At 37.8% G+C, this 14572-nt stretch overlaps 1 protein-coding gene across 6 annotated transcripts in view; it reads right to left on the bottom strand.

The window, feature by feature from the left end:
- The window catches only part of PPHLN1 (periphilin 1), a 185560-nt gene that overhangs the window by 56329 nt on the left and 114659 nt on the right, over positions 1 to 14572 (bottom strand). For all 6 annotated transcript variants that reach the window (XM_043968058.1, XM_043968061.1, XM_043968057.1 and 3 more), the window contains one exon: positions 12140 to 12259. In XM_043968058.1, the coding sequence (XP_043823993.1) occupies positions 12140 to 12259 (120 nt within the window). The remainder of the gene's footprint in view (positions 1 to 12139; positions 12260 to 14572) is intronic.

Below are 14572 nucleotides of genomic sequence, written 5' to 3'. Positions count from 1 at the left end.
AACTGATATTGTATTCCTTGCCTTCTCAATAGGCAAAAGAGGGGAAGAAGAGAATTTGGAGCTCAAAAATTTAAAAGATAAGTGTTAATATTTTATTTAAATGTTATTGGGAAGTATTTAATGAAATAAATGAAAATATGAAAAATAAATTATGTAAAGGTGTTTTCATATAGTTGTTTCTAGGATACAACTGGCAGGAAAAATTATATTAAGGAAAAAGATAATTCTTAAACATTTAAATAGTGGTTTTGATGCTTTTGATTTCATTATGCATAATGTAAAGGAAGTATGGAGAAAGGTATCTTTTTAAGTAGGGGGTGTTTCAGATCTTCTAGGCTAATTTATTCTAAAAGTAATCTACTGATTTGATTGTGATTAAACTAGAATGTTTGTCATCTGTTCCAGAAGTAGTACTTAAAGAAACTGTTTACACTGCAAAATAGATGAGTGGTGTAAGAAAAACCAGAACAGAAATAAGGAATTAAGAATTTATCATTTATAAATATAAATACTTATTATAGATAAGGAGAGTAAAAAGGGAGCAGGTTTTATTTGATTTCTGAATCTGCTCCCTGAAACTGAACTTCTGCTACTTCAGACTATAGGTTTTTTAAATAACAAAGGAGCAAACCCAAAAAGGCAGTGGTATCTTTCTTTCTTCTTTTTTTTTTTTGGTGAGGCAATTGGGGTTAAGTGACTTGCCCAGGATCACACAGCTAGTAAGTGTTAAGTGTCTGAGGCCAGATTTGAACTTAGGTACTCCTGACTCCAGGGCCGGTGCTCTATCCACTGGCACCACCTAGCTGCCCCCAGTGGTATCTTTCAAGGTAATACAGTTCGCTTTAAACAATCATCTATGGGGGGTTTTTTTTGGTAGTTCATTTTAAGCAATTAATTATAGATTTATTTTTGGTCATAGTATCTAGAAACATTTAATGGAGAAAGGCAAAAATGTAAAAATAATCTTTAGTGTGGGTAAATTGCAACTTCATATCACTATAGTCTGCCTTGCAAACAGTTCACCAAGAAGTATTATAAATAGAAAATTATATAAAGGAAGCTAATTTAATTTCATGTACAACATATTATATGTTTGACGTAGTGTTAGGATGCTAGGAGAAGAAAAAAGAGGAGAAAACAAGGGGCTAATTAAAATTTTGTGTAATACTTTTGGTACTTATTTGCAAGACTATAGTAGACTTTGTGCTATGGTGTAACATGGCATATTAGAAACTGAAGAAGGAAAGCTGAGTGAGGTAACAGAAGAGTATAGTGTCAAAGAAAGCAAGAGGCTTAAAAACAGTGGTGAACACAACAATTAAGCTGTCCATAATACTAGGATTCATAAATGCAATGACACCAGGTTCAGGCTACTTTTGTTTCCAAATTCCATTTTCATCTCAATTGGGCCTGTGTTGAAATCTTGAACTACGAGGAAGCCATATACTCTCTTATTTTCTTATGACTCACCATTTCCTCTACTTGTTCAAAACAGTGAATAATCACACCCTGGCTGGGGAAAAAAACAACACAACCCAAAACCCAGTGACTTAGGATTTGAACAAGTTATTTTGTGCTGAAGCATCCATTTTGAAGGATTGGAACTAGTAGCTTTAGGCCCCGGAATATTTGGATTTGGGAGGCTTGTGGTCAGTAGGCTTAGCAGCCTTGCAATCAATCACTATGTGACCTTAGAATCAAACTTGGTAGCCTTGAGGTCAGACCTGGTGACCTTGGCTTCAGACCTGGATGCTGTGAGATCAATCAGCCCCTTCTCTAGACTTGGAAGCTTTGGAAACTTTGGTGGCCTTTGGGACAGAATTGGTGGCCATGTCAGACTTGCTAAACTTGATGTCAAACGGTGTCCATGGGGTCATAGGTTCTGACAACCTTAGAGTTAGGCTTCCCGATGTTGGAGTCTGGCCCTTTGGTGCTAACCCTAGGTCCTGGATGCTTGGGGTCATCTTGAGGCTGGGATGCTGGGCACTGGCCTTGGGGATCTTGAGTTTCAGGAGCTTGGTCTTAGAGGCCTCTGCTCCAGCCTTGATGGCTCTGGTAAGGTTGGTCTACATCGTCAGCCCCTTCTTTTTCTGTTTCTTGGCAAAGCATATATTTTTTAGAATTTTGGTTTTAATCACTTTCAGATATTCATTTCTCTGTGATATAGGTTTCTTGATGCCATTTCTGCGCCATTTTCATGACTGGCTGTGGGTATATTTTTTTTGGATTTAGCCATCTTTATTCTGATGGTGGCACAAAGAGGTAGCCCATAGACTGGAAGAAGCCAAGAGCAAGAGAGAAATAGGAAAACCATGTATTCTTTTTTTTTTTAAGAGTTTTATTTTTTCCCAACCACATGTAAAAACAACTTTCAACATCCATTTCCAAAACTTTGTGTTCCAAACCACCCCAATTCCCCCAAAGAAGGCAAGCAATTCAATACAAGCTATATATGTGTAGCCATGCAAAAACATCTCCACATTAGTCAGGTTGTGAAAGAAAACAGGAAAAAAAACTCAAGAAAAATAAACTAAAAAAATTATGCTTCAATCTGTATCCAGACACCATCAGTTCTTTCTCTGGAGATGGATAACATTTTTCATCATAAGTCCCTTAGAGTTGTCTTGGATCATTATATTGGTGAGAATAGCCAAGTCTTTCACAGCTGAATATCTTACAATACTGATGTTACTTTGTACACAGTACATTTTACTTTGCATCAACTCATGTAAGTCTTTTCAGGTTTTTCTGAGCATCCTGCTCATCAGTTCCTACAGCACAACATAATCACATATCACAATCTGCCCAGCCATCCCCCAATTAATGGGCATTTCCCCAATTCTGAACTCTTTACCACCAGAAAAGAGCTGCCACAACTGGGGAATGGCTCTTACTTTATTTTTGAATAGAATTTTATTTTCCAAAATATATGTAAAATCACATTTTAACATCAATTTTTTAAAACTTTGTGTTCCAACTTCTCTTCCTCCTCCATTCCCACCCCCCACCCACTAGAATTCAAGCATTTCAAAATAAGTTATACATGAGCAGTCATGGAAAACATTCCCACACTAGCTAGGTTGTGGGAAGAAACAGTCAAAAAACCCCAAAATTTCAGATTGAGGAACTGTCAAAGAGGAACAAAAAAAAAGGAAAAAAAATATGTTTCCATCTGTTTTCAGATACTATCAGTTCTTTCTCTGTAGATGGGCTGCCATTTTCATAAGTCCTTCAGGGTTATATTGGATCATTGGATCATTGCCTTGATGAAAATAAACACACTTTCCCAGCAGATCATTTTACACTATTGCTGTTATTTTGTATACAGTACGTTTCACTCTGCTTCAGTTCATGTAGGTCTTTCCAGGTTTTTCTGATAGTATCCTGTTCATCATAACCTGTATATAGTACCTTAAACTTAACAGAGAATTTTCTTCATAATAGCCCAGCAGAGTAGGTACCATACTTTTTGCCATTATAATCAATCATCATAACTATTTTCCTCCATCCTATTCCCTTTCCATGATATTTAACTCTATTTTCTATCTTCTTTTAACCTATTCCTCCTCAAAAATGTTTTACTTCTGACTGTCCCCTCCCCTGCTCTGCACTCCCTTTTTTTCACTTTTTCTTCCTTATCCTCTTCCCCTCCTACTTTCCTGTAGGGTTAAATAGATTACTCCTCCCAATTGGGTGTGAATGTTATTCCCTCCAAGAGCCCACTCTGATGAGATTAAGATCTTTGAGCTAATTCTGTGTTTTAAATTTTCTTCCTCCCTCCCTCCTCAACCCTCCCTATGAAATCAAGCAATTCAATATAAGCCATACATGTGCAGTTATGCAGAACATCTTCACCTTCCTCAAAAGTGTTTTGCTTTTTACTGCTCTCTCCCCCAATCTGCCCTTCCCTCCTATCCCTCTCCCCAGCCCTTATCTCCCTCCTCTCCCTCAGGGCAAAAATATATTACTATATCTAATTGAGTTTTTATGTTATTTCCTCTTTGAGCCAATTCTGATGACAGTGAAATTCACTCACTCCCCAATTCCTTCCCCTCTTCCCCTCCCCTCCATAAGCTTTTTTCTTGTTTCCTTCATGTGAACTACCTCTCCCCAGACCATCTCTCCTCTTCTCCCTCCCCCAGTCTATTTCTCCTACACCTCAACCCTATTTTAAAGATGTCATCATGGGTTAGTTAGGTGGCACAGTGGACAATGCACCAGCCCTGGACCCAGGAGGCCCCAAGCCCAAATCCGGCCCCAGACATAAGACACCCCACCCAGAACAAAATATAAATGCTTTACAGATATCATCCCTTCATATTCAGTATTACTCTGACTATGGCTCCACGATACTTTCCAGTGCCTTCTATTTTTTCATTCTTTTGGTTTTGCTTTATTGTTTCTTGATTTCTCAGAAAGTCAATAGCTTCCATATGCTCCATCCTAATTTTGAAGTAGTTATTTTCTTCAGAGAGCTTTTGTACCTCCTTTTCCATTTGGCCAATTCAGCTTTTCAAGGCATTCTTTTCCTCATTGGTTTTTTTTTTACCTCTTTTATCATTTGACCTAGTCTGTTTTTTAAGGTGTTATTTTTTTTGTGTCTTCTTTATGAAGCTGTTAACTTTTTTTTGAGTGTGATTTTCTCACATTACTTTCATTTCTCTTTTCACTTTTTCCTCTACCTCTCATGTTATTTTCAAAGTCCTTTCTGAGTGCTTCTATGTATTGAAACCAATTTGTATTTTCTTGGAAGCTTTGGGTGTAGGAGCTTTGACTTTGTTATCTTCTTTTGAGGGTGTATTTTGATCTTCCTTGTTACCATAGAAACTTTCTATGACAAGAATTTTTTTTCCTGTTTAGTAATTTTCCCAGCCTATTTCTTGACTTTCAACTCTTTGTTAAAGTGGGGCACTGCTTCCAGGGTGGAGGGTGCCCTGTACCAAGCTTCAGGGGGTTTGTGCAGCTGTTTTCAGATACTTCTAGGAATTTGTAAGTTTTCAGTTCTTCCAAGGTCATATGTTTTTAAGAAAGGTATGTTTACTGCTCTCCTGGCCTGTGCTATGGTCTGCAAGCAACCAGAAGTCTTCTTTTCTGCCCTGGAACTATGAACAAAGTACAACAAAATAACAGAATCCTGCCTCAGTGCTAGCAAAGAGACTCCTGTAATCTCCTTCAACTCCCTTACACTCTGTGTGCTAAGAGTTTCAGAAGCAGTTGCTTCTGCAGCTGATTCAGTGGCTCCATAGGCCTGTTCCAGGTTTGCTGGGGCTGGGTCTATGCTGGCACAGGCTGAGTTGGGCTGCACTCCACTCTCACATTGGTAAAACAGACTTTTCTTGCTGAAATTCTAAGCTGTCTTTGGCTGGAAAATTATTTCACCCTGCTTGTTTGTGGGTTCTATTGCTCCAGAAATTATCTTATGGCATTATTTAAAGGTATTTGGAGCAGTCTTGGGGAGAGCTCAGGCAAGTCACTGCCTTTCCTCCACTTCCATCTTGGCTTCTCCCAGAAACCATATATTCTTTTTTTTTTCTTTTGCAGGGCAATAAGGGTTAAGTGACTTGCCCAGGGTCACACAGCTAGTAAGTATCAAGTGTCTAAGACTGGATTTGAACTCAGGTCCTCCTGAATCCAGGGCCAGTGCTTTATCCACTGCGCCACCTAGCTGCCTCAGAAACCATAAATTCTTTTTTTTTCTTTTTAAAATTTTCTTTTATTTAAATTTTAGACTTTTATTTTCCAAATTACGTGTGACAGCAAATTCTGACATCAATTTTTTTTTAAACTTTGTGTTCCAACCTCTTTTCCTCCCTTCCCTCCCAACCCCCACCCCAAGAACTCAAACAATTCAACATAAATTATGCATGAGTAGTCATGGCAAACACTTCTTATCTAGGTTGTGAGTGGAAACAGAAAAAAACAAAACTTCAGATTAAGGAATTGTCAAAAAAAAAATGTGTTTCAGTCTGTTTTCAGATACCATCAGTGCTTTCTCTGTAGATAGATGTACTGCAATTTTCCTAGGTTCTTCAGAGTTATATTAGATCATTGTCTTGCTGAAAGTAATCACGTGCTTCCCAGCAGATCACCCTACACTAATGCTGTTATTTTGTATACAGTACATTTCTCTCTGCTTCAGTTCATGTGGGTCTTTCCAGGTTTTTCTGATAGCATCCTATTCATCATAATTTTTATATAGTACCTTGAACTTGATATAGAATTTTCTTCACAATAGCCCAGCAGAGTAGGCACCATATATTTTTTTTCTTTCTTTTTTTTTGTGGGGCAATGGAGGTTAAGTGACTTGCCCAGAGTCACACAGCTAGTAAGTGTCAAGTGTTTGAGGCCAGATTTGAACTCAGGTACTCCTGAATCCAGGGCCAGTGTTTTATCCACTGAGCCACCTAGCTGCCTTGGTACCATACATTTTGACATTGTAGTCAATTAACATAACTAGTTCTCTCCATCCCATTCCCTTCCAATGATATTTATTCTATTGTCTACCTTACTTTGCCTTAACCCTCCTCATAAGTGTTTTGCTACTGACTGCCCCCTCCCCCGCTCTACCCTCCCTTCATTCACCCTTCCCTCCTTATCCTCTTCCTTTCCTACTTTCCTGAAGGGTTAAATAGATTACTCTTCCCTATTGGATGTGTGTGTTATTCCCTCCTTGAGCCCACTCTGATGAGGTTATGGCCTTTGAGCTAATTCTGTTTTCTAAATTTTTCTTCCTCCCTCCTCAACTCTCCCTATGAAATCAAGGAATTCAATATATGTCATACATGTGGTGTTATACCAAACTTCTTTACCTTCCTCTAAAGTGTTTTGCTTTTTATAGCTCCTTCCCCCAAACCTCCCTTCCCTCCCTCCCATCTTTTCCCGCCCCAACCCCCCCCAGTCTCCTTCTCCTCCCACTTTTCCTCAAGGAAAAAATATATTACTATACCTAATTGAGTATGTATGTTATTTCTTCTTTGAGCCAATTCTGATGATAGTGAAGTTCACTCACTCTCCCTCTTCCCCTCCCCTCCATAGGCTTTTTTCTTGTTTCCTTCCTGTGAGCTACTTCTCCCCATTCCACCTCTCCCCTTCCCCTTCCCCCAGTCTATTTTTTCTACCCCTCACCCCTATTTTAAAGATGTCATCATGGGTTAGCTAGGTGGCACAGTGGACAAAGCACCAGCCCTGGGCCCAGGAGGCCCAGAGCTCAAATCCAGCCCCAAACACCAGGCAACCCACCTTGTTTGCTCCACAAAGAACGAGGATATACAAAAAATAAATGCTTTACAAGTACCATCCCTTCATATTCATTTCAGACCTGTGTCCTCTGTGTATTCCTTGCTGAAAAAGTTCTTATGACTTGGAAGTATTATTTTCTCATATATAACTGTAAACAGTTTAATCTTTTAATGTCCCTTGTGATTTCTTTTTCCTGTTTACCTTTTTATTATTCTCCAAGGTCTTGTATTTGAAAGTCAGATTTTCTATTCAGTTCAGGTCTTTTCATCACAAATGGCTGAAAGTCCTCTTTTTCATTCAAGTCCCATTTTTTCCTCTGAAAGATTATACTCAGTTTTGCTGGGTACATGATTCTTGGCTGTAGTCCCAGTTCCTTTGCCCTCTGGAGTATCATATTCCATGCCCTCTAATCCTTAAATGTAGAAGCTGCTAGATCTTGCTTTATCCTTATTGGAGCTCCACAATATTTGAATTCCTTTTTTCTAGCTGCTTGCAATATTTTCTCCTTGACCTGGGAGTTCTGGAATTTGGCTACAATATTTCTGGAGGTTTTCTTTTGGGGATCTCTTTCAGGAGGTGATCAGTGGATTCTTTCGAGTTCTATTTTAGCTTCTGCTTCTAGAATATCAGGGCAATTTTCCCTCACAATCTCTTGGAGGATGGTGTCTAAGCTCTTGTTTTGGTCATGGTTTTCAGGTAGTCCATTGATTTTCAAATTATTTCTCCTGGATTTATTTTTCTAAGGAGATTTTTCATATTGCCCTCTATTTTTTCATTCAGTTGGATTTGCTTTACTGTGACTTGGTCTCATAAGGTCACTAGCTTCCATTTGTTCAATCCTAATTCTTAGGCAATTATTTTCATCAGACAGCTTTTAAATCTTTTCCATTTGGTTTTTCAAGCTGTTGACTTTTTTCTCATGACTCTGATGCATTGCTCTCATTTCCCCTTCCATTCTTTCCCCTCTCTCTCTCTCTCTCTCTCTCTCTCTCTCCATCTTCCTTCTATCTCTCCTGGTTTCTCTTCAAAGTCCCTTTTGAGAGCTTTCATGGCTGAGACCAGTTCATATTTTTCTTGGAAGCTTTGGCTCTAGGGGCCCTGTGGCTGATTTCCTCATTTGAGGCAGGACCTTGATCATCTTCCTTGTCGCTGAAATAGCTTTCTATAGTTTTGAACTTTCTTTACTTGCTCATCTTTTAATTGATTTTAAACTCTCCACTGTGCAAACACCCCCCCCCCCCCCTGCTTCTTGGCTCCACTCCTGTTCTCAGCTTCACAGGGTCCCAGGTGTTTTGGTTTGAGGGAGGGCCAGTTTTGCTCTCGCCTGGACTGTTCTCTGGTCCAGAGATAACCTCAAGTCTACTTACTAAACAATCAATCAGCAAAGCTTTCTGTGGTGTGGTTCTTAGCTTCGGACCAGCCTGCGCACCTCCCCCACATGAGCCTCCCGCCGCTCAGGATTTCTTCCTGGTTCCCCCCTGGGGTGGGACAGCCAAATTCTTCCACCGTCGCACTGGTACTCCTGCAGTTTCCACTCCCCACTCCCCCTGGTCCAGCTGATCAGCCCTCTCGCCCTACCGCACGCTCAGCTCCAGGAGACGTCAGTGCTGTAGCAGATTCAGAGGCTCCTGGGTAAGTTCCTCCAGCAGCATGTCTTGTGTGTCTGTCAGCTCAATCGCGGGGTTAGACTTTACTCGTGGTCCAGCATGGCCCCCTGAAATCTATCTATAGCTAGAGAATAATCTCAGCCTGTATTTTTGTGTGTTTTTCTGCTCCAGGGGTTCTTTTATTGCTGTTTTTGGGGTGATTGTATCAGGAGCTCTATGCATTTAATGTCTTTCCTCCGCCATCTTGGCTCTGCCCCCCCCCCCCCGAAACTATATATTCTTAAAAGAGCTTCTGAAATCATTACAGTTCCAGGCCTAAATAATAAAATATGAGAATATGAGATAATGATAGGGACTGGATCTATGATTTTACTGAAAAAGTAAACTCCCAGGAGAGGAAGTAAAAAAATATTTAGCTCTAGCAATATTCTGTGCAACTTTTTGTCTCAGAAACTTGCCAAGACTACTAAGGGTTAATGGGACTTTTGCACAGACCATCTTGGCTTCAAGATCAGCTCTCTCTCCCTACTTCTCAATATTGCCTTTCATGAGTGGTAAACCATAGCAAATATTAAATCAAATAGGGTTCAGTTTTAGAAAAATAAAAAGGGAGGAAAGGTATTTAAGTTGGAAATAAAACACTTAAAAACAAAAATGGCCTTTTAAAAGGTCAATGATTTTTAAAATGTTCACTGTAGTAAAGCTAAATTTTTCTCTGGTAATATAGTTCTTTTCTGAACAGTCTACACACATTTCTTTGATCTTTATCACCTCACTGACCCAAAGAATCGTAGAATTTTAAAGCTGGACAGGACCTCGGTAGCCATCTAATACAGCACAATCTGACTAAGAGCTTCCTTTGTAATGTCCTAAATAAGTAGTTATCCAGTCTTTGCTTTTGGATTCAGGAGGACCTGAGTTCAAATATGGCCTCAGATACTTGACACTCACTAGCTGTGTGACCCTGGGCAAGTCACTAAACCCTCATTGCCCCCCCCCCAAAAATAAAAAGAAAGAACAAAAAAAAAATCTCAATTGAAGAACATATTAAGAATATATTACCTCCAAATGCAGTCCACTTCTGGATAGCTCTAGTTTTTTTTTTTTTTTAAATATCACACTTAAATTTGCCTCTTTCTAATTTTCATTCTATTACTCTCAATTCTACTCCAAGACAAAATAAAACAGTCTACAGTGCTTTCCAGGTGAGGCCTTCAAAATACTTAAAGACAGCTATAATGACCTCTAAAGTCTTCTCTTCTACAGGCTAACACCGCCCCCCCCCCAATATGAGGCCCCAACAACACCACCTCCTCATCATTTCTGTTTTCCTTGGCTTTCCTCTCTAGCCTCAGATGATTCTCAGTTTTTAGTGGTCCTGACATAACTCTTCTGTTACCTGACCTTACTGTATATGTCTTTTGAAAATCAAAGTTTGTAAATAAATTCCCTATGAATCCATACTGAGATCAGTATGGATTTTAGTTGCCATCCTTTTTTTTCTCCTCATTAGAATTCCATCTTTTGAATTTTGTTCTTCTTCAAGCTTGACTTTTTTTTTTTGGTGAGGCAATTGCGATTAAGTGACTTGCCAAGGGTCACACAGCTAGTAAGTATCAAGTGGCTGAGGCTGGATTTGAACTCAGGTCCTCCTGAATCCAGGGCCAGTGCTCTATCCACTGTGACACCTAACTGCCCCGCCAAGCTTGACTTTTAAAGATTTTTGATCTGTGGAATGTACTTAATTATCCTTCCACTGATCCTTTTTAAATCTACTCTCCCCAAATCTAGGGTATATGCTAGATGATGTACAACTTTTCTTTTTTCTATCAAAACTTTAAAAGGTAAAGGTATTAAAGAAAGAAGGGAAGTACCCAGCATCTTTACCATTAAATTCCAAGGGATAGTTCATTCCTGTTAGTGAAACCAAGATCCAAAACAGAAATGCCATTCCTTTGTTGATCCAACTCTTAGAAAACTAAATTATAACTAAGACAAGTCAATAAATTTTAATTGCTCTGTGTTTGTCAGACAGCTCCAGGAGATGTCTAGGACTAGAAGTTCTTCATCACTACTATATCATATATATCTCAGTCAATATTAAGATCTTCTATAATACCCCTTTCTGTCCATGTTATCAGTCGGATGCTCAGATAAAATCCACATGAGTGTGGAGGATTGCCAGGCTAAAGAAAGATTCTCAATAAAAGATGGATTATGAAGGTTATATTTACAGAGCAGTGATTAGGGTAACTTAAATACAAAAAGTTTAAAGGTCTAAAGAAATGTTAGCAATATGAGCAGGAGGCCAAATATAGCAGATAATAGGAATAAGACTCTCATTCTTTGCCAAAACACATTTAGCATCTTATTTTCAATTGGGAAAAGTAATTATATTCAACTCAGACTGAATTGAGGATTTATCGGCCTAGTGTTGAGTGAATCTTTTTTGAAAAAGTTCATTCTATCAGATAGTTTTCAATTTTTTAAACCAATACCAATATCACATTTTGAAGAATATATGCCTGTTATTACTGAAAATGGAGTAAAAACACCACAATTACACATTTATATAATCAATGTTATTGCAGTCATTGATATTTCAGCTATTAAGTGTGTTATCGTTAAGCATCCTAAACCTTATCAAACAAAAACAAAACCCAAAAAAACCACCCCATTTTCACTACAATTCCCTGATAAAAATTTTCTAGAAGAAACTCATAATATATACATTATGCTACTCCTTTTAAAGTATCAAGATGAGTTTTCATCAACCATTTTTTTTTTCTTAAGAACTCATGCTACTTAGTGTAAAATTTATCTTGACAGTAAAAAGCAGTGCAACAAAAGCAATAAATTGCTAGCCTTAGAATCAGGATCACATGAAGTCAAGATTTGCCTCTAAAATATTCTAACTTCATGACCACAGAGAATGTCTTTCACTTCTTGGTGCCCCAGGTAAATGTAAGACTATACATTGCAGATGTATATATGCAATCACGAAGGGAGATCCTTCACTTGGAGTTATCTACACTGAAAAAAATCACAGGTCCAGATTAAAAGAAAAACCTTTTACCTTATTTTCTAAACATTTATATAGTAGTACAAAGAGAATAAAAACACACACACACACATGCACACTAATAAAATTAGCCATCTTAAAAATATATAAATATTTAAGAAATAATGAAATGGCGATTCCATTGCTTTTCTTCCAATAAATATTATGTATTAAGACAACCCACTATCTCTTTCAACTAAGGAGAAAGTAGAGGGAGAAATGTGATTCTTACATCATAATCAGAAATATCTGGTAAGTTATTGTCATCAGTCTTCTCTAATTTTTCTGCAGCCCACTTGTTTGCAGCCTCAGCAAGCTCCTTTTCAGTTAGCCTGCTAGGTTTATCCAAGACCTAATGGAAAAAAAAATCTGTTAAAAATCTAAAAGTTTTTTTTTATTTAATAAAATGAAAATAAAAGGTTTATCTCTCTTAAAGCAGAAGCAATCTATGAAATGAAATGGTGTTGTGTAGTATAAAAAGCCTGAGGGCCAGCTGGGTGGAGAAGTAGATAGAGCAGCAGCCCTGAAGCCAGGAGTACCTGAGTTCAAATCTGACCTCAGACACTTGACACTTACTGGCTGTGTGACCCTGGGCAAGTCACTTAACCCCAAATGCCTCAAAAAAAAAATTTTAATTAAAAAAAAAAAAGCCTGAGTCTTAACAATCAAAAGATTGGAGATTAGATGAGTTTCATACTTAATACCTGAGAACTGAATTGAGTTGGGTAAGCTACTTTGCCTCTTCCTGTTTACTTCATCAGTAAAGTGAGAATTGATGAGTAAAACTATTTACTTAGTATAACTCTTGTGAGGAAAAGATTTTGCAAACTTCAAAACACCACATAAGTGTTATTATAACAATGATAATGTATTCCCACATTTGGGTGTTCTGTACCTAAAAAGTAATGGGGGTATTTAATAAATTATCAACATTTTAAGGAGAAGAGAGGAGAGGAGGAAAGTCTGTTTCTGGAAGCAGCTAGGTGGTGGAGGGTATAATGTACCAGGCCCAGATTCAGGAAGATCCAAGTTCAAATCTAATCTCCATCACTTAGTAGCTGCATAACTCTGGGAGTCAACCTCTGTTTGCCTTAGTTGCTTCATCTATAAAATGGATAACCCCCCTGGGTTGTTGCAAGGATCAAATGAGATAATAATTGTATTGCTTAACACAGGGCTTGGTGCAATCATTATGAATATTAGCCATAATAACAATAATAATAGTTATTATTATTATTATGTAAAAATATTCTAGGCCTTTCCAGTATGGTAAAAATTCCAGAAGCATTGTCTTCAAGGACCCAGGATCACCTACATACTATGCTGAGACAAAAGAATAGGACTTTGAATTTAATGTTATATAGGTCCCTGCAAAATTGCATGAATTTGAACTAGTGTTAATGTACCTCCTGACTCTCTCTCTTATCTTGCTACATTTTGAATGTGAATTAAACCTATAACAAATGCTTACACAGTAAAGCACCCAAGATGCTCTGCCAATGAATGGAGGCAGGGGAGACAAGAACTGAGGGAAGTGACACCGGTTTCTCAAAAGGCTAAGCTAGCAGAATGAAGGCCTGGCAGGACCCGCCAAGACAGAAAGGTTGAAGCCCAGAAATAGATTGTGTCTATTGTCCAAGAAGCAGCTTAGCTAAATTCCCAAAAGGCTCAATAGAAGGTAGACTATCAGATGACTTTTTTTGGACATAGTAACACATTGTCGAATTATTGTCACACAAATAATAATTTTTAAGGCATTGAAAGTTTTCAGTCTATCAGTGATGGGGGCACAATAATAATGAAATTATAGATTGTTTCAAGTCACGAAGCAAGTAATGCAGAAATTAAAAATGAAGAGATCCTAACCCTATCAGTACTAGTGAACTTAGGGAAACTTGCTCATTTAGTCCCAGTAGTCAATTTTTAAAAAAATATAATATTTATTGATATATTTTTATATCATCTACATTTATCCACACATCTTATAAACTTATTCTCCCTGAAAGCTAACCCTTATTAACAAAGAAAAAAGAGGGATGAAAAAAATGTTCAGAAAAAATAATTAATATATCAAAACATCTATTATATAGTTTTCCAAACCCTCCACCCCTGAAAATTAAAGGAGGAATGTGCCCTCTATTATCTCTTATTTCAGATCAACGTTAATCTTCATAATGCCAAAGAATTCCATTTCATTTGTTTTATAGATTTTTTTCCCCATTTACACCTTTATCATTGTGTTTTGTTATTTTCCTGGTTCTATATACTTCATTTTCCATCAGTTCATGTATGTCTTTCCATGCTTTTTTTCCATGTATTTTTCATATTCACTGTTTCTTACAACTCTGTAATATTTCATTTCATGCAATTACCCAAACAGATGGACATCTACTTTCCTACCACAAAAAAATTACTGTTAAAAATATTTCACTGTCCTCCTTAAGCAGCAGAATTGCTAGGTCAAAGGGCATTCTAATCCATTTCCCAAATTCTATGTATATCCAAAACAAGTGGACCAACTGACAGCTCTAACTGTAAGACATTAGTGTGCTTATCTTTTCACAAGCACTTCAATAATGACTTATCTTTGTCAATTTGCTACAAGTGAGGTGAAAACTCAAAACTGCTCTTCTCTTATTAGTGATTCTGAGAATTTAAAAATATA

The sequence above is a fragment of the Dromiciops gliroides genome, chromosome 5, assembly GCF_019393635.1.
Source record: "Dromiciops gliroides isolate mDroGli1 chromosome 5, mDroGli1.pri, whole genome shotgun sequence".
NCBI classification, from domain to species: Eukaryota; Metazoa; Chordata; class Mammalia; order Microbiotheria; family Microbiotheriidae; genus Dromiciops; species Dromiciops gliroides.
Note: the sequence above shows the minus strand (reverse complement) of the source record. Positions and strands in the feature narration are given on the sequence as shown.